Source organism: Desmodus rotundus, chromosome 1 (assembly GCF_022682495.2).
Source record: "Desmodus rotundus isolate HL8 chromosome 1, HLdesRot8A.1, whole genome shotgun sequence".
NCBI lineage: Eukaryota > Metazoa > Chordata > Mammalia > Chiroptera > Phyllostomidae > Desmodus > Desmodus rotundus.
Window position 1 is genome coordinate 7,603,175 of NC_071387.1, and position 19,615 is coordinate 7,622,789.

General features: G+C 42.5%; 1 protein-coding gene across 1 annotated transcript in view; it reads right to left on the reverse strand.

The window, feature by feature from the left end:
* Positions 1-2,290: 2,290 nt before the first annotated feature.
* The window catches only part of PBX3 (PBX homeobox 3), a 49,371-nt gene continuing 32,046 nt past the window's right edge, over positions 2,291-19,615 (reverse strand). The window contains exons 4-7 of the mRNA XM_024562000.4: positions 8,786-8,951; positions 7,442-7,554; positions 6,578-6,667; positions 2,291-3,825 (exon numbers count right to left, since the gene is read on the reverse strand). Coding sequence (XP_024417768.3) covers positions 3,733-3,825; positions 6,578-6,667; positions 7,442-7,554; positions 8,786-8,951 — 462 coding nt within the window. The 3' untranslated portion in view covers positions 2,291-3,732. The remainder of the gene's footprint in view (positions 3,826-6,577; positions 6,668-7,441; positions 7,555-8,785; positions 8,952-19,615) is intronic.

The following is a 19,615-nucleotide window of genomic DNA, read 5'->3' on the forward strand; positions in this document are numbered from 1 at the left end:
CCAGAAGCCTCTCTCTCCATCCCACCACAGGTGGCTGCTGGGAGGTGTCACGTGGGGCCTTCACAGGGTGAACTCCAGCTCTGTGGGAGACTGCTCAGGTGGTGCCACCTCTCTGAGCCTCAGAGTTCCCATCTGAAAGTGATAATAGCACCTACCACATGCGGCTCCATGGGCATTAAATGAGACACTGTATAGAAAGTGCCTGGCCAAGGGTTGGTCCACAGACATGCTCCCTGTCAACTGTAGTTGTCAGCCCAGTGAAGGTCCCTTTCTCATGGCCCAACACACATATTGCACCTAAAACACCACCCCATGTGGGAGAATCCCCACGTCACTTTTCCACACAGCGCCTCCCACCCCCACTTCCGGTCGGGGAGTGGCACAAGGCCGCTGCTCGGTTCAGGGCTGCAGAGATGTTCTAACCTCGTTCGCAAGGCCGCCTGGTCCACTCTGCTCAGAGGTTCCCACATGGCTTGTGTACCTCCACGGGGAAGGCTGATACCTGTCCAATGCGAGGAGCTGCTCCGGTACTTGGGTCCCAGACGCTTGTGAACATACTACATGCATTCTCATATGAGCACACTTGTGCCCTGCACATTTAACTGTGTGGACAGGCCCCGTAGCCTGTGGTTGGATGTCTCAGGTGGTCTCCTGCTGTTAGTTGTTTTGACCTTGAGAACGAGTTGTGGGACCCTCTCTTCTCCAGTCTTGGGGTTCAGAAACCCACCAGCCTTTCCAATACTCTCACTAAAGCATTTGCCTTCTGAATGAGGGCTGGATCTTAGCCCGTAATGGGCTGGGCCCTGATTTCATGCATGTCTGGGTCCAGCCCTTAACCCACTGCTTGACTCAGAAGAGGCACCTGGTGAAAACCTATCCAATCAACACCTTTCACCCAACTTGAATGACATAAGAACCTTGGGGCCCAATGCCCGTTTCCTCATCTACGAAGCGAGGTGCTTCTGCTCCCCACCCCCACCAGAGAGGGAAATGTGCACCTCCTACGCTAGCACATAGGAAAGAAATTGCTATTTTTAGGTAGGCCGCCCCAGAATAAGGCCTTAGACTCCCATTTCCCTCAAGGGTTGCTGGTCAAGGTGGTCCAGCAAATGCTGGTGTATGCTTCTCTCAGCAGAGTGGCCTGAGAGACGCAAACCCTGACACAGTTGTCGCGAAGTGTGCTTCTGGGCTTTAAAGATGTACGTGTGTGTGCATGCACGCACGTGTGAGGTTTCCATAGGATATTTTTGCAAAACCACACAGCATAGAGATTGTTTTATGTAAAAGATAAGAAGGGCTGACCCATAAGCTAATTGAATCATGCAAATAACTACTTAGCCCTGGGAGAGATCCCTACAGGCAGGCCGAGCGCCCGTGTGAGGGAGGACAGCTTTGCAGGGCAATCTATTTTATAAAGTTTACTCTCACAGTACAACTGCCTCAAGATTAATGGGGGTGGTGGCCCTAGACCTTGTTTCGCCTGGTTCTACCAACTGAAATAGTAAAGGAGTTATATTTATCATAGACAATTTGCTGCAACTGATTAACATTAATCTGATTTCCTATGAGTCAATTTCCTTGAGATATATAGTAAACAGGCCAATTACCTGTTATTGACTTCTTTTATTATGAAGATTTAGGTATTAGCAACGGATGTATGTGTAAATATATGGAATTTCTGACCATTTAAATAATACAAAAACAATGTTTAATCTAGTTAAAGTATTTCTAGTTGGTCTTACATTTTTCAAGTTTAGAGTTTTTTAAAAGATATGTTAAAGAGATGTTATGGGTTTGTGCTATTTTTTTTTTTTAATGGCTTGTGAGGCTCACTCTTTTCAGACAAATTTTTGCTTGTTCTTAGCTGGTATCTCACAGAAGTTATGAATGTAAGAAGTGAATGTGATAAAAATGCCAACAAAGGTTTTTCTACCTAACAAGTGCCACCTGCATCATCAGGTCAGGAGGGTGGGAGTCCCCAGGGTAGAGACCTAGGTCGTGTTACCTTATGGCATTTGCTTATTAACTTTTATGAGCTGTAGTTTCCTAATCTATGAAAATGGGGACATTTGCCTTGCGGCGTGGGGAGAGCACAAGGGTTGGGAGGACAGCGGTGCAGCAGCGAGCCCGGAACCCACACAGAGAGCCGTCAGTCCGCAGGGCCTGCTCTTTCCTCCCAACATCGCTATTCACAGGCCACACACTTCGCGCCCGGGCCTGCCTCTGGGCAGGCTCCCTCCTTCGCCTGTTCTGGCTGGCTCACGTGGTGGTGTAAGAAACGGCATCAACATTTAATCATGAAAGCAAAAAGTTTATTCATGTTTGAAACTACATATAACTACCACGAGGAAGACTTTTTCAATCCAGGGTGTAATCCAGTTAGAAAGGAACACGAAACGTTTTTAATACATTAGAATCACCGCCACAAATTATTTTCATGACTCAATCAGTTTCAGAATCGCATACAATACAAAAAGAGAGAAAGGAGAGGGGGGGCCCCATTACACAGGGTGAAATATACAGTACTGAATACTGAAATCTGAATGCATCACAATTAGTCGCCGCTTTTTTTTTTTTTTTTGCATGAATTAGTAACAAGATGAAGAACATTCAAAATGTTTCTCAGTATTTACAACAGTTTTACTGATCCTGTTTTAAGACCCAATGTTTCCACTCTCGGTTTTTTAAAAGTTGCAAATGCAACCCTGATTTTTCTTTTAAAAGATTACAATGTACATTACATTTTATGAAGGGAAACAAAGAGTTAATTACAAGATGCAAAAAGATAAGAAAGAGACAAACTACAGCGTGAGTATTGTTCAGAGGTAGTAAGTGAGCACTCTAAGCTACAGAACATGTTGAAATTCTATTGGTTTGTATGAGTTCGCATGAGGTAATAAAGCTGTGTTTTGATTGGTGAGATGTATAAATACTCTTTTGCTACACTATATACAACACTCCAAAGAGCAGGGCCTTTGTCAATGCCCAGAGGACGTAGCAAACCTTGACAAGCCTGTGCAGCACCCAGCGCACACCGTAAAACCCAGACGGATCTCGTGTTCACCTCTATCAGCAGCAAGTACCTTCATCTCCCAGAACAATCTGGGTCCATAATTTAATTACCAAGCAGACTCTGGGCACTGGTGCTTTCAGAGAGAGAAAAGATGCTACCAGTCTCTGATCTAATTATAACACATGAGATCGCAACACAATGTGACGAGGAAGATTCTTAAACACAACCATCATTAACAGAGATAGCCAAACAGCTCCTTTATTCCAACTCCATTAGCAATATGAAAGAAAGACAATCAAAGTCTGCGATGGAAATCAGCAAGAAGTTCAATTTAGGTGAGGTGAATCTTTGCATCTGCCTTAACGATTGAGGTTTAGTATATATTGTACTTTTTTTTACCCTTAAGGCCAAGTAATTGGCAACTGTGAAACCATTAATGTAAAATATTGACAATAAATTATGATAAAGTAGCTATAGGACTGTCAACAATGTTAAATCTTGGCCTAATTGGATAAAGTGCTTTTTTAACATTGTGTGTTTTTAAGTATAAATACAAATGATTATGATTCCTTAAAAAACAGATTACCAAGTTCTCTAATAAGACAAGGTTTTACAGTAAAGCTGTAGATGGTGGGCTACAAAAACGCTTTCCTTTTCCTCCTATTGCTCTGAATGCACTTATCAAGGCATGTCAGCTCAGGGAAAAGTGTTGCCAGAGATTAGTTAGAGGTATCAGAGTGCACACTTCCTGGGCCTTCTGTAGGAGAAGTCACAGAAGATGGAGTTGTTGCGTCCTGCCAGCCTCCATTAGCCTGAAAGGAGAAACACAGTTCAACGGGTGCACGTCTACATATTAATTCTACTCCCCAATTTAAAACACCCAGATGACAACAGGAGAGCAAAGCTGCATTAGCAAAACGTATTTTCCAAGCCCACTCTGGCAGCACCATGAAGCATGTGTTAAAGTGGGATTAAATGCATGTAAAACAAATCCGTCCCCTCAAGTAAAGACTTGGCAATAAATCAGCAAACTGAAGGAGGGCTGCGGCTAGTCTCAAGCTGGCATGAAGCTCGGCCTTTGATTTGATGGTAAAGATAAAGTGACTCAAGAAGAAATCTTTTAAGAAGGGAGCCGTAGAGAAGCTCGGTGCAGTGCCCCAGCCAGACCTCGGGCTCCATGAAGTAGAAACTTCAGCAGGGCTTAATCCTCATTTCCATAGAGAAGAACTTGCCCACCCTTATCCACACAGGCCTGACAGCCAGCTACTCTAAACCCTGGGAAATGAAGGCCAGACTTTCCCTCCAAATAGGATCCTCCAGAATGAAAACACATGAACTGTGGAGGAGCACACACTATTCAAATCTGTATTCCAATTATCTCTAACTGGAGCTCCTATTCGGGATCTTGCTACCGCCTTTCACATGCCGCTGGCCCTTCCTGCCTCAGGTCTGCATCAGCAATAACAGTACTCAGAAACAAATTTGCCTCATGTCTTGGCCTATAGAGGCAATTGCAGAAATCAATGTCTGATCAGATTTCTGCTGTGGCAGACAGCTTGTCGCTACATATTTTTATGTCAGTCAAGAGGGAGGTGCTGGGCTTGTGAGTTGGGGAACACTGAGTGGAAGTGACGGGGCGGGCCTTTCTGGAGAGAAGGCGAGGGTGAGCTGGCTGACGCCCGGTGCCTGCAGCACAGGCCGGCCTCATGCAAGGCTGCCCCCAGACCCGCACCTCCCACACCACTGTAGTTGCAGGTCACAGGGTTCCCCAGGACCCCACCTCCCTCACATCCATCTGCAACTTCTGAGAGTCCACCCAAAATGTCTTCTTTAAGGTTTGTGTCACTAAGCTATTGAGAATTCTCTAGATTCCCTGCTCAGCTTGGATCCACAGTTAGACGAGCCTTGGGCTGGGAACTTTTCCTTCCCCCCGTGGTCACAGTTCTTAGAGAACTCTCCGTTCTCTGACTGACTGCATAGTTCTGCATATAACGTACCTTTCCTCTCCCTAGGACCACAGAGAAAGGAGTGGGGAGTACACAACACCGCTGAGATGACCAGAGCCAAAGGGAAAAAGATTTTCCAGGCTTGAGGCAAAGCCAATTCAGGTTGGGGGGGGGGGGGGGGAGGGAAAAGTGACGGCGGCACATTTTCAAAGCCTCAAGAGCGCAGGCGGCTGCAGACACGCTATAGGTATTTGTGTGGACTCTTAGGAATCTTCTTCTCTGTTTAAAAGGTAAGTTGTTTTCACCCTCAGGTATGAAAATCTACTTAGAAAAAGAAGAACTCTTACACAGATACAAGTCTAAAGATATTCCATCTGAAGTCAACATCATTCCTCTTTTATCCAAATTTATAAACAACAAATGTACAATATTTTTACCCAGCGTGGCAGCTGGAGGAGAGGTTGTCAGCAAGCATTCTTTTTTTCAAAATAAATTAATCCTTACTCTGGTGGTTTGAGATTATGCACTGTATTATACAACAGCGCCTTATCAAGCCTCATCAGTGAAGATGGAATTCATGTCTGTAAAATGCTGCAGGCAATCACAGTTTCATATTTTATCATGTTGATAAGGATATCGCACATTCTCTGAAGCATTTCAAAACACTTAAATGAAAAAGGAGAAATGCAACTAAAAGGCTTTTTATATGGTTTGTTGTGGGTTATTATGAGTTATTTATAAACCCAAAAAGAAAGATTTGACATTTCAAATGTAAAAGATTTGAGTATTTAATGGTCCTTTTTCCCCTTTACAATTGAACATCCTCAATCACTTTTTAAATCATTAATATTTACTCTCATAGCAAGCCAAGGCCCTAAAGGGGGAGAATTCTGTCCACTTCCTTTCTGACACTACCACCCTGTGTCAGGCGCCCATTTCCTCCCTAAGTCTGGCCTTCCGGGTCCTGTCCACCCCTCCACCCCAGCTCCACCCTGGGGACCCAATCCCTGGCTCCCTTTCAAGAGCTTTCTGCCATTTTCCATCCATGTCAGGATGGAGAGGAAAGTAAACTTTTGGTGAATTGGCCACAAAAGTTAAAATTATTTCCTCCACAATTAAAAACCGAGAGGCCATTAAAAAAGCTATGTTTGTAACCCACGTTGACAACACAGCAAATCACTCTTAAGAAAAGAATTCTTTGTTTAGCTTGGTTTGCTGATTGGCCTGGGCCCTCCAAGGTTATCACCTTCACCTGAGCTGTGTCTGGGAATTCTTCCTGACGCTGGATTCTAAGATCAATGACCTATTCTTCACCGTCTCCCTGGGACCATACAGCACTGCCAGTAGGAGACAGCATCCTAATGGCTGGTGCTTAAGTCCCTCTTGATGACAGAACACCAGCCACTGTGGGCATCTGTGAGGACTTCTAAGGGCACCTAGGTAACATCAAGTATTTAAGTCCATAAAATGAAAGTGTAGTGAAGAATCCCCACCTGCCTTCCCCAACCTGCCAACAAGATGAGAAACCAAGTCGAATGGCCATCAGTTTATTTATTAGTCGCTGTTTATCTGACCCTGTTCCTATAGCTCTTCAAATCTGGCTCCCCAGAGTACTCACATTTAAATTGTGTGGACTGTACAGTGAATTTCCTCCAAGGCCATCACTGTAGCCTCCCGTCTGATTGATAACATGACGGAGGGTATCCACCTACAAGGGAGATGAAACAAAACGCACCATCACAAACCTATTAAAACATCACCACTTACAAAAGGAAACGACTTGAACTATGTGTGCCACGAGGGTTTAGCATCTTCAATGAAGGACAAATTTATCGATCAAATGTGACTGGCAGAATTTCAACAATTCTTTGCCTATTGAGGCTCACACATCTTTGTTTTTTATGCCAGACAAACAGTAATATCTTCATGGCAATGCAAACTTTCCATCTACACCGACCAATGTGTGCAGTGGCTGTGGGTGGAAACTCCTTATAAATATGTATACTGGATCTCTCTCTCTCTCTCACACACACATGCATCTTTGTGTATAAAACTGTTCTCATTTAAGAGGATGAGATAAATGCTGACCCTGGAGTATACTCTAAGAACTTAAGTTTTTATATTCTGACTTAAAAACAAAAAAAACCTCAGAAACAGTAATACGTTTTAAAACCATACACACACTGGCACACACGATTTCTCTGGTCTATTTTGGTACAAAAGTAAGATGCACCCAACCCCTCTCCATGAGCTCAAGCCAGAGCCGAATGCATTCACAAAATTTATCAAGTTCGAATCATCAAACGTCACTGTTCACTTGACTTCTCATTAAATTAAATGGTGGGGCAGATGGGTCCCGTTTGGAAGCACCCAGCCCAGGTTCTACACAGGTGTGCAGACCACTTCCATGGGGTGAGAGTAAGGAGTTTTGAGCCCAAACCCTACCCTGCTAGAAAGGCCCCAGTTGGGGCATTTCTCCTACCTGTGATTGCACATTGGCTCCGACTTGGGACCCTTGGTAAGAATCCCCATTCAGACTCTGCATGTTCATGAACATGTCCCCAGAATTTGGGAGGTTAAAAGAACCAGAAGAACCTGGAAAGGAAAGAGTTAAGTAGCTGAATAACAGAGAGCTACACACACAATCCTCATGACCTAGAGGCAGGGAAAGGAGGAAAGGTACAGAAGGGAAGGATGTGCATAACATGAAGCTTTTCCGGGTATCAGAGGATAGAGAATATCTCCAAGAGTTAGGTCCTGTGACTCCCGTTACATCTAGGGAAATTCTATCAATGGGGAAGCCCCAATAAGAAACAAAGAGAAAATCAAAATAAACAGAAAAACACCCAGTGGCTGGCCTGGATTCATCCCTTGTTTTCATTTATCACAGGGACCTGGTCGTTAAACGTGCTCTTCACCATCGCTAACTGCCATGGTGGACAATGAGCCAGAGAAGAAACATTTTCCTGTGGTGCTTTCTTAGCTACACTCTACCTAACTCTCCTTTCATCTGTTTCACGTTCCATGAAAAACAGCCTGGGCTGGGCAGGGGGAGGGGGGAGAGGAAGACAACAAAATGATCAAAAAACCGCTCACTTTCTGAACTTTTAAAGATATATTAGTAGATCTCATTTAAAAAGTCCTTGAATTGCTTCTCAAGTCCATTTGTTTGGACTTGCTGCACATCCTTCCCTATTACTCAAGTTCCCTATAATTTTAGGACGTTTCTAATTTCATCACAAATGTCACATAAAATTTGGCCAAAATGTATTTGAGGAGCAAACTGCGTCTAAGTATTAAATCCCATATCCCTCATAGGTAACTACCTACTGACCCCAGCAAGCCAGCGCGGGTGCTGAAGAAGTGCTAAGAAGGGCAGCGGACTGGAGTGTGCGGCTGCTATAGGGAGAAAGCACGACCGTCCTGAACTCCAACATTCTAGCTTCATTGTACAGCGACGGGTAAATTTCCCACTTCTGCTACATCATTCTATGACAGACACTATTGACCTTCAAATGATGTAAGAACAATATAGTTAAAATAATCATTAGTGATGGCACTCTGCCTAACTGCCGAATTAAAAACCACTACAGAGTGTGAAAGTTCCACAGTCTACCGGTAGCAAGTGGAACTCACTATGAACGGTGGGTCTACAGGCTCTGGCCATCAATCATTCATCCATCCCAGGAAAGCCTACATTTTTGTATAAACCTTCCTTTATAAATGCACTGTGTCCTCAGTACGGCTCTTGTTTCCTGGCCTGTGGGACAGGGCTGTGTGGCATAAGGCTGCCTGGGCTGCGTAGGGAGTGAGCACCGGTACGCACCAGAGTTTGGCGTGGTGGGCGAATTGGTCTGGTTGTTCTGCACAGCTGCGGCCACTGCGTGTGCGGCTGTCACGGCTGTCTTTGCCGCGTAGAGGTTGGCTTCTTCCTGAAACTTGCCGATATTCTTCTTGTACCTGATTCGTTTGTTGCCAAACCAGTTGGATACCTACAAATCACAAGGTCATGAGTGAGGAGGAGAGAGGTCAGAGTGGGGAGAAGTCAAACTTCCAGGAACTATTGGACACCAAGGGGATCCCTCGGGAGACACTCGTACAATCGTGCCCTGTGGACAATGCAGAATGGTTTTGGGAGTCCACTCTCTCCTTTGGCAAACCTCTCGACACTCTTGGAAGGATACTGCTTCTGGAGCTAGTCACATTAACACTAAAGTGGCTGCGAGCCCTGCTGTTTATAAAAAAATACTGAATTGGTGTATACCAATTACTACGTAAGTGACCAGTCCCACCAAAAGTAGCTAAAAACTAAAGGAAATGTTTGTTAAGTTAGGAAAACAGTAAGAAATAGTTGAGAAAGAATAACTTATTCTTTCTGGGTCTCGAATAATTTTGGCAGCTGTATAGAAGAAATCATGTTTGGTCTGCTGAAAAGAGTAACATCAATTAGTAATGGATGAAAAATCCCTTTGTCTCCTGCCTTAGAAGATACTGTGTATCTGCCAGGACGGATGCTCAAGCTCTGCAGTTCACACGTGAGAAGGTCACAACTTGACAACCCAAATAACTCCAGTAGTATCAACTGCAAATACACAGGAGCAGCTCTGATTTCATCCGGTGGACTCCATTTATTTCTTTTGCAAACTACGTGTAACATCAGCCAGTGCGAATGGAAGAGATTTCTAAAGAGGATCTTGTCAACAGGCAGATTTTATCACATTTCACTGATAGCAAAACTTCAGTAACCGAGACTCGTGGCTCAGTTACCTTAGGTATTCAAGCACCTGTAGCTGAGCTATATAAAGAAGCTAAAATCCACACAGCTATTTATAAGAAGGTACCAATTGCTAAATCAAAGGCTCTGGCCTCTCTTTTGTTAAAGTGACTCTTAAAAATATTTTTCAATAATTTCTTAGTAATATGTCAAAGGAGCGTGTTGCTATGGTATCAGCCTGAGTGGTTCACCATTTTACCCTGATCAGCTCTTCAGAGCCCTGAGGAAAAAGGAGCGGTATGAGCCCTCCAACCCAATTTATACCAGTGGGCATGCTTGTTCACCATCTTTGCCAAGTCTTTAATTGCTTTGGAAAAAGAACTCTCATTCTTCAACCTATGGCACTCATCCTTCTGAAAGGAGCCAGAGAGCCCTGGCAAGGGAGCCACATGAGGAAGACAATGCTGGTTGTGCCACTGCCCACATGCTGTTCCCCCTGGGGAATCACTGTGTGTACACGCATGTGCAGGCACAGTCACTGAAACCTCTGCAGCTCCCGTGAGCATAGGTTCAACACACAGGAACAAGCCAAAAATCATCAGGAAGGGAACGTGCTACAGATGGGGACTCCATAGCAATTTCTGTTCCACCACCATTTCTTTCCCCTGAAGGACTGTACGCATCCCTTCTTTCCTTCATACCAAACAGCAGAGGTTATCATAACTGTCCTTTACTGACTGTCTCCTATGTGCTTGCCCAGCATTACGCAGAGCCCTTTACATACATTTTCTCATTTAATCTTAATCTCAAGGCCTAGGTAGTGGGTGAGGTGGTTACAATAGGCATCACACCTGTCCCATATCCAGTGGCCTTTCTCACTCTCCTCAAGTTGTCTGACCTCTTAGCAGTGTTCGATACTTGTAATTACCACCCCTCCTTCTAAGGCACCTTCTTTACATGGTTTCTATGATACTGTGCTCTTGCTTCTCCCCTTTCCCTGACGCACCAGGTGCGTGTGCATGTGCACGTGGGCGTTTTCTCCAACACTCAGCTCTTGGCCCTCTTTTCTTTCTCCTTGAGCAACCATATCCATATCAATTCTCTCCATTTCTGTCTCTGTGTGGATGACTCCCAGATTTCCATCTCTACCCTTACCTTCTATGAAGAATTTCAGTTCTCAATTTTTAAGACATCTCCATACAAACGTTCTGCCATGACCTCTAACTCAATAGTCTGAAATGGAACTCACATGTCCTCTAAACCTGTGCCTCCTTCTCTGTTTTCTCTTTGTGATCGTGGCATCAGCCCCTCCAGGGACATGGGACTCACTACTTCACGCAGTCCCCGATTCCACCATTAAACAGTTCTAATGGATATACAGTTCTCTCTTTGGAACTAAGATCTAGTTCCCTTTCATTTCTACTCATTGGTTTTAGTTCAAGCACCTAGACCAGGGTTGTCAAACTCATTTTCACCAGGGGCCACATCAGCCTCATAGTTGCCTTCAAGGGGCTGAATGTAATTTTAGGACTGTATAAATGTAACTACTCCTTAACAGTTAAGCAAGAGTTCGGCACTGCTGCCGGGTAGAAACAAGGTGCCAGGCTGGATAAAACAAGGCGGAGGGCCCGATTCGGCCCGTGGGCCTTGTGTTTGCCACCTGTGATCTAGACCGAAACATATAAGCTCTCAACAGCCCTAAGGGATCAAACCCTTGTCTGCCCTCCCTTCTTTGAGTCACATATGCTTGGGGCTGGTGTGCATGGTAATTGTGTAGGACATGATAGTGGGAGGAAGAGTTAGGAAAGTGCACAGGTGAGGAAGCAAGGAGGGCCTGAGCCAGGGAGAGCTGTAGGTGGGAGTGGAGAGGGCAGATATCAAGAACGAGGAATAGGCTGAATGTGTGGCCACTGACTAGCTGTGAAGGGCAGGGAGAGGGAGAAGCCACAGATGACACTCACATAGTGCCCAAGCCTCCAGGGGGTGGGAGACAGATGCTCTGGGAGGAATTTCTGCACAAGGAGAAGTCAGCCTCAGTGACCGTTAGAATCCATTCCCATACCAGCTCTCAGGGGGTGGAAGGATAGAGAAAAAAGGAAAAAGGACTCACGGACATGGACAACAGTGGTGATTGCAGGGGTAGGGGAGTATAAGGGGGGCTAAACGGTAATGGAAAAAATACAATAAAAAATAAAAAATAAATAAAAACAAAATTTCTAAATTAAGGTTAAAAAGGGACCCTAAAAGTATCCATTCTGACTATGCCTATTAATGCAAGATCTCTTAGAACCCAGCTCACCTGTCACAAGTACGCTCTCAGCTCAGAAGGCAGACCTAGCTGGTTGGCCAAAAGCTCTTTCAACATAAACTACCACTCTAGCTTGTCTGAATAGGACTGGCAGGCCTTCGAAAGAGTTAAATATTGAATATATCTATAGTGCAAAGGGAGATACTCCTGGTTGAGAGGGATTTGGGCATTTCTTAAGCATAATTAATGAAAATTCCCCAACTCTGAGTTTAGCAACAAAGGCCCATCTTAGAATTCTCTTCTTCTAAACAATTCTCTGTTGGATTCCGTGCTTTGTAGTTAATATTACCTTGACAATCAGAGAAGCTATAATACATTAATGAAACCTAGCCTGGAAAATCAGATTACAGTTTTATTAACAGTTTCATAATTGAGAAATCTCTGTACCATTGAAGGTCTCATCTCTAGATATGTAAGAATCCAGTGTTTATGCATACCCCTGGACCAATCAAACAACAGTCATCACTAATAAAGGTTTATTTAATTCTCACAGTAAAATTTTAATATCACCAGCAGCCTGGGGAAGCTTTAGCAAGTGGATTTGCTTGACATCAGATCGTTTCTATTCTGCTAGTCCCAATACTTCTTAATCTTTAATATCAGGCAATTAAAATTAATGGCCACTCATCCGAAGCTACTGTGGGCAGTGTTTCCTTGACATCAATTGTTTGATGGGATTACCTAGAGGTTAAACTAACAAGCAAGGTTTAATTGGAAGCAATGAAAGAAGCAGTGATCATACGTTATGTTTAACCTGCATAACCACATCTAAATGAATATCTAAAAATGTTAAACTATTTCTCAAATTAAAATATGCACGTCACATTCTGATATCACAGATTTGGGCATTGCAGCAATATGGCTATTAAGACCACACTGCTGCAAATGAGATCAACGTAATTAATGTATAAATCGACACCTAAGTTCAGGCATTTTTTTTGCACCCTTTTAAAACAGATGGATACAATTAGTTGCAAAAGAACCCCTACCCTTACCCAGTAGGAAGCACCCAAAGCTACAGATCACATGTGTCCCCTCCTCCACAGTGCTCTCGGTGGAGCCAAGCTATACACATGGGGCACTAAAGTAGAGCAGAGTGTGTTCCATCTCTGAACTGGAATGGTCTGTACATTGGTCCCCAAATAGAAACACAGGCAGGAAATTCGTGGAGAGAAAGGGAATACACTGTCCTGTGCTTCTCTTTTGAGCCACATATCAAGGACTCATAGCTCTGGACTATGCAAAAGGCGAAGGGCCAGGAAAGAATTTCAAAATCAATTAAAAATGAGAATAAAAACACAAGCACTCTCTTCATTCTACTGATGTTCACTGCTATCAGCTCCCAGACTGTGAGCTTTGCGCATCAGGGGAATGTGTAGTGAACATTTTTTGCTGGCTGCTCATTTTCTGCGCCCTTCTGCAAAGGCAAGAAGTGCCCAGAAAAGCTTCTGGTCTTTCCCATTTACTTTAGCCATGCATTATCTCATCGAGCTGCAGATTGCCAATTGCTTTTAAAAAGCAAAATGTTTTTACATGCAGACTCTAAGAGACAAACGACAGAAAGAGAGCATACAAAGGGTGGTTTCCAGGGATTGGTGGCCGGGGATGGGGGTGAGGTGGGGGGGGAGATATTGGTCAAAGAGTACAAATACCCACTTACAAAATTAACAAGTTTAGGGATCTCATATACAGCATGGTGACTACAGATAATAATACTGTATCATATACTTAAATGTTGCCAATAGAGTAGGCCTTAAATGTTCTCACCACAAAAAAGAAATGGTAACTATGTGAATGGATGGAGGTGGTAGCTAATACTGTGGTGGCAATCATTTTGCAATTCATAAATGTATCAAATCAACAGCTATATACCTTAAACTTATACAACGTTATGTGACAATTACATCTTAATAAAGCTAGGGGAAAAGAGTAAAATTCCTTTCAAAATATAAGTAAATTCAACTTCTGTATTGCCTTTTTACCTTCTTCAAAAAGGTATTCAGAATGTTTCATTCACTCAGAACCTTCAACTCTGAAGTAGGTAAGTCAGATGTGGGCAGTCTCACATAATGGGTAAGTGCTTGGGACTCAGGGTTTGGTTTCAAATCCATACTCTGCCGTAGTAATATCTTCCTCATGAAATTGTTGGTTGAATGAATGATTTTGGCAAACAGTGATTACCTGGTAATTATTGGCTATTACTACCACCCAGGTTTTACCGATGAAGAAACAAGATCCAGACTATACAGAAATTACCCAAAATCACAGAGCAAAATGTGATGGATCCAGATTTCAACCCCAGAACTTCCCATCCACTTTTTCCATTTTATAATCAACAGGAATGTGTTTACTGAGTATCTATTATGGTCAATACAGTAAGGCCTCACTTAAGGCCAATGGTAAGTTCTACAACTTTAAGCAAAACAACATATAACAAAACCAATTTAACCATAGACTAATTGATATAAAGAGTTAAGTTCCTATGGTATTTCAGCGTTATAACAAAATGACATTGAACAAAACGATGTTATTCGAGGATCTGCTATACTGTACTAGGTACCATGGGGAGATGAAAAAATAAACATGCACCTCTCTACCTGCCTCGAATTTACAATCTGGTTATGAAGTAATGCTACACACACAAAATAATTAGCAAAAATTGCAGGACAGTGATGAACACACACCAAGCTGTATGGTACAGATTCTAAGTGCTGCAGAAATTTGGAGGAAGAGAAGCCCCAGCAGGTCTGGGAAATCAGAGCAGACTTCCGAGGTAAGAGGGAACTTGAACTGGACCTCACCTTCAATTCAATTCAATCGTATTTTTATTGAGACTCCATATTTCAGAGGTACAATCCTCTAGAACACAGATGGCAAATACAAGGCCCAAGGGCTGAATCTGGCCCTCCACCTTGTTTCTACCCAATAGCATCAAGCTCTCGCTTAACTGTTACGGAGTAGTTACATTTATACAGTCCTAAAATTACATTCAGCCCTTTGAAGGCAACTGCACGACTGATGTGGCCCCCGGTGAACATGAGTTTGACACCCCTGCTCTAGAAGCTGTGTTGATACAAACAAACCGAAAACATAAGCTGCTGCCTCCCTCTCCCTAGACCTCTCCAAGATCCCAGAGACTTATTCTACTCTCTAAAAATTTCCTAAACTCCTCTTTGTAGTGAAAGGGAAGGAGATACCATTCTAAAGGAAAAGAGAAAGGAGAATCAAGGAGTGTTGACATGGAAGTGGTAACATCTGAGTGGAGGGCTAACAGTGAGGAGTATTTCCCCTGGGGAGAAAGAGGGAGCAGTGGGAGAGGGGAGGGCGTGGGTATCAGGGGATGAGCGCGAGTATAGGCACCTGAAAGCACCTAAAGGTTCTGACTAGGGAACAGGACTGGGGAGGGTGCTCTAGGCAAGGAAAAGCCTGAGGAGGGGCTCTGCAGGCTATGTCATACCCCACCCCCCACGGGCTCAGTTAAGTTCCAGGCAAGCAGAGGAGTGACTAAGACAGAGCCTGAGATTTCTAGGAAGTACAGTGAGGAATAGGTTCCGGTGAGGCCACCTGAGGCCACATGAGGCAGCTTTACCATCCACGTACCTGTCCCATATCGGTGGTCTACACACTTTTTGCTGTGATACTCCCTAAAGAAATTTTGAAAAATCAGGTATCTACTCACATATTTTTTTCTCCTTTGCATATTTTAAAAGTCGGCACCTGCAATTTTTCACAAGTTTATGTAGCTGTAAACAATGTTATTTCAGTTTGTCATAAATGTTGACATTTTAAAATAAAATGGTAACACTATTCTTTAAAATGTATCCAACCAAATCTAAACAGCAAAGCAATTTGATACCCACTATTTTATTTATGTATTTTATAATTGAATTTACTGGGGTGACATTGGTTAATAAAATTATATAGGTTCGGGTATACAATTCTATAATACATCATCTGTGTATTATATTGTGTTCACCACCCCAAGTCAAGTCTCCTTCCATCAACATTTATCCCTGCTGTACCCTCTTTTTACCTCCCCTGACCCCACTTTCCCTATTAACCACCATGTTGTTCTCTGTGTCTGAGTTTTTTTCTTAATCCTTCCAGCTTTTTCACCCAGCCCTGCAACTACCCTTCCCTCTGACAGCTGTCAACTCAGTTCTCTATCTCTGAGTCTGTTTCTACTTTGTTTGTTAGTTTATTTTGTTCATTAGATTCTACACGAGTGAAATCATATGGTACTTGTCTTTCTCTGACTGGCTTATTTCACTTAGCATAAAGCTCTCCATGTCTATCCATGCTGTTGCAAAGGGTAAGATTTCCTTCTTTTTTTTTTTTTACAGCCAAGTAGTATTCCATTGTACAAATGTACCACAGCTTTATACCCACTATCCATTTTAAAAATACGTAAACTTGCTTTTCTTTAACAGTCAAAATTTTTGTGTTCTCTTTTTGTTCTTGGAAAAGTATTTCCATTTTGTTTCCCTCCCATATTATCTTAATGAAATATTATTTAATGCTCTCCAATAGAAATATATGGAAATTAAAAATTTTAGATTGTTTTTGTTTCCTGTGATTATAAGCCTCTACATGTTTACTGTATCCTTCTGGATTATCATTACACTCTAAAATTGATCAAAGCAACACATATACTTGTTTTGATAAATAGAAACTTACTTTGATTATCAAAAGTAAGGTTTTTATAATACATGCATTTCTTAAAATCAGGAGGGTATGGAGTTATAAAATGCTGATTGAAGGAGGTTTGGTCATCACTAATATTTCACATAATCCTGTGTTGTACCAAAGAGGGTCTAATACTTTGGGGCAGTAAGCTACTGCACTGGTGGGAGTATCCCTTTCATAAAGTGGAAAAAGGCCAAGTGGGAATGGGGAGGAGGGAAAAAGAAACCCCACACATGCTTTCCATCACAGCAGCTTTTCAAGGCACATGGATTTTAGGAAGGAGTACCCACAGACATACATATATACGGAAAGCTGGCCAATGAAAACCTCAAAACCAGGCATCTCCTAGGACCCATTGGAAAATCTTTACTTCCTTTGTGGAGCATCTTAACCCTAACAGAGACTGCTGCCTTAAGTGAGCAGACTAACTCTGATCACATCTTAACTTCACTGTGTGAGCACAGCACGGGGGCCCCTCAGAAGGCCGGCGCCTAGTAAAGACCTTCAGTCACAACAACAGGGCTCGCACAGGCAACCGCCTCCGCGCGTCACGAAGACCTTTCTGGAGCTAGAAAAAGGACAAATCTGCCAGCTTCAGCAGATCAAAAGTGTTCTGATTAAAGAAATCAACCTGAAGGGGTAGATACAGTCACTTATTATTTAGCATAACCTTTCTGGAGAGTAAGCTAGCAAATATGCAGAACACTCTGACTCAGCCTTACTGAGAACTTATTCTGAGGAAGTATTTAGAGATATGTGTGCAAAGAGATTTGCTACAGTTCTGTATTAATAGCTGGGGGGGAAAGGTGATTAATTTATAGCACATCTGTATCATGGAATATGATCACTGACTAAAAATCTTGAGGAAGAATACTGACATGGGGAAAATATTCATAATATAAAGAGTATAGAAGGGCAGGACTTTTTTCTTTGCATACAGCATAAGAACTTTTTGGGGGGTAAAAAGAGTACACACACACACACACCAATATATGATTACTTTTTATAGAAGATTTATAAGTAATTTCTATTTTTGTGTTTTTTTCTGTATGTTTTCAAGTATTATCCAAATTGATTTCAGATAAAGAATTTTTTGCCCTGGCTGGATGACTAGGTTGGAACACTGTCCTGTTCACTACACGGTTGCGGGTTCAGTCCCTAGTTAGGGAAAATACAGGGGAAACCAATCCATATTTCTCTCTCACATGGATGTCTTCTCTCTTTCACTTTCTCTCCTGAAAAAAAAAATCAATAAACATATCCTCCAGTGAGGATTTAAAAAATTTAAGTCATAAAAAATCTACTTTTAAAAAGATTTTATTTATTTATTTTTGAGAGAGAGGGGAAGGGAGGAAGAAACACAGGGAGAGAAACATCAATGTGTGGTTGCCTCTCACATGTGCTCCCCACTGGGGACCTGGCCCACAACCCAGGCATGTGTCCTGACTGGGAATCGAACCTGTGACCCTTTGGTTCCCAGGATGGCACTCAATCCAGTGAGTCACATCAACCAGGGCTAAAAATTGTACTTTTTAGTGAAAAAGTAACCAATCTGTTTTTTAAAACAACAACTTAGAACTCATTTAACAACCATTAAGAATGTAAGTTCCTGGCCCTGTGCTGGTCTACACAGCTCCAGGAACCAACAATTCCATTACTATATTCTATCTGAAGGACGGAGGTGGCAAGTCCAAGAATTCTTTTTTCTTTTTTAATTTTTTAAAGTATATTTTATTGATTATGCTATTACAGTTGTCCATTTTTTTTCTCCCCTTTAACCCCCTCTGCCTTGTACCCTCCTTCCCTCCAGCATTTCCCCCCACTCCTTAGTTCATGTCCATGGGTCGCACATATCAGTTCTTTGGCTTCTCCATTTCCTTCCTATGCTATTCTTACCCTCCCCCTGTCTATTTTGTACCTACCAATTATGTTTCTTATTCCCTGTACCTTTTTGCCCATTCTCCCTGCTCCCCATCCCTGCTGATAACCTTCCATGTGGTCTCCATTTCTGTGATTCTGTTCCTGTTCTAGTTGTTTGCTTAGTTTGTTTTTGTTTTTTTTTTTGTTTTTTTTAGGTTCAGTTGTTCATAGTTGTGAGTTTGTTTTCATTTTACTGTTTATAGTTTTGGTGTTCTTCTTTTTCTTAGATAAGTCCCTTTAACATTTCATATAATAAGGGCTTGGTGATGATGGACTCCTTTAACTTGACCTTATCTGGGAAGCACTTTATCTGCCCTTCCATTCTAAATGAAAGCTTTGCTCGGTAATCTTGGATGTAGGTTCTTGCCTTTCACAACTTTGAATATTTTTTTCCACCCCTTCTTCCCTGCAAGGTTTCTTTTGAGAAATCAGCGGAACTTTAGAGGTTATCCTTAGTCTCCTTAGTTGTTTCCTTGCATAAAACACGTTAAGGAGAGGATCAGCATTTGTTTGGAAAAGAAGCAGCTGACACTAAAACATCATTATTGAGATTAGCAAACTAAAAATTTATGAAGCACAATCTTAGAGAAATACGTGATTGTGTTTCCCATGTTTACTTGTGATGCATACTTTATGTACTGTGCCTAATTAAATGCAACAGATTATGAAATGTTGAAATGCCAAGTTGTGTATAATGGAACATGTACCATATTTACATGGTAAACAATTTTACCTCTAATAAATAGTTTCTCCCTAATCAATGTTTTCATCTCTATTATGCGATTCAATTTGAAATGAGGGATAGAAGCCAGAGACGGTTCAATTTTTAAAGTTAATGATGTTAATAAACTAAATCTCATTCTACTTCTCTCCCTCCCAAGGGGGCACATTCAGTATAAGGACAGAAAGTCTGGACACACTGTAGATAACCACGTGTGTGTAGTTCCTTGAGAACCCAGAAGGCAGTTGAGCAAAGGCTTGAGAGCCAGACAGACCTGGGTGTGAATCCAAGCTCTGTGATTTCCTAG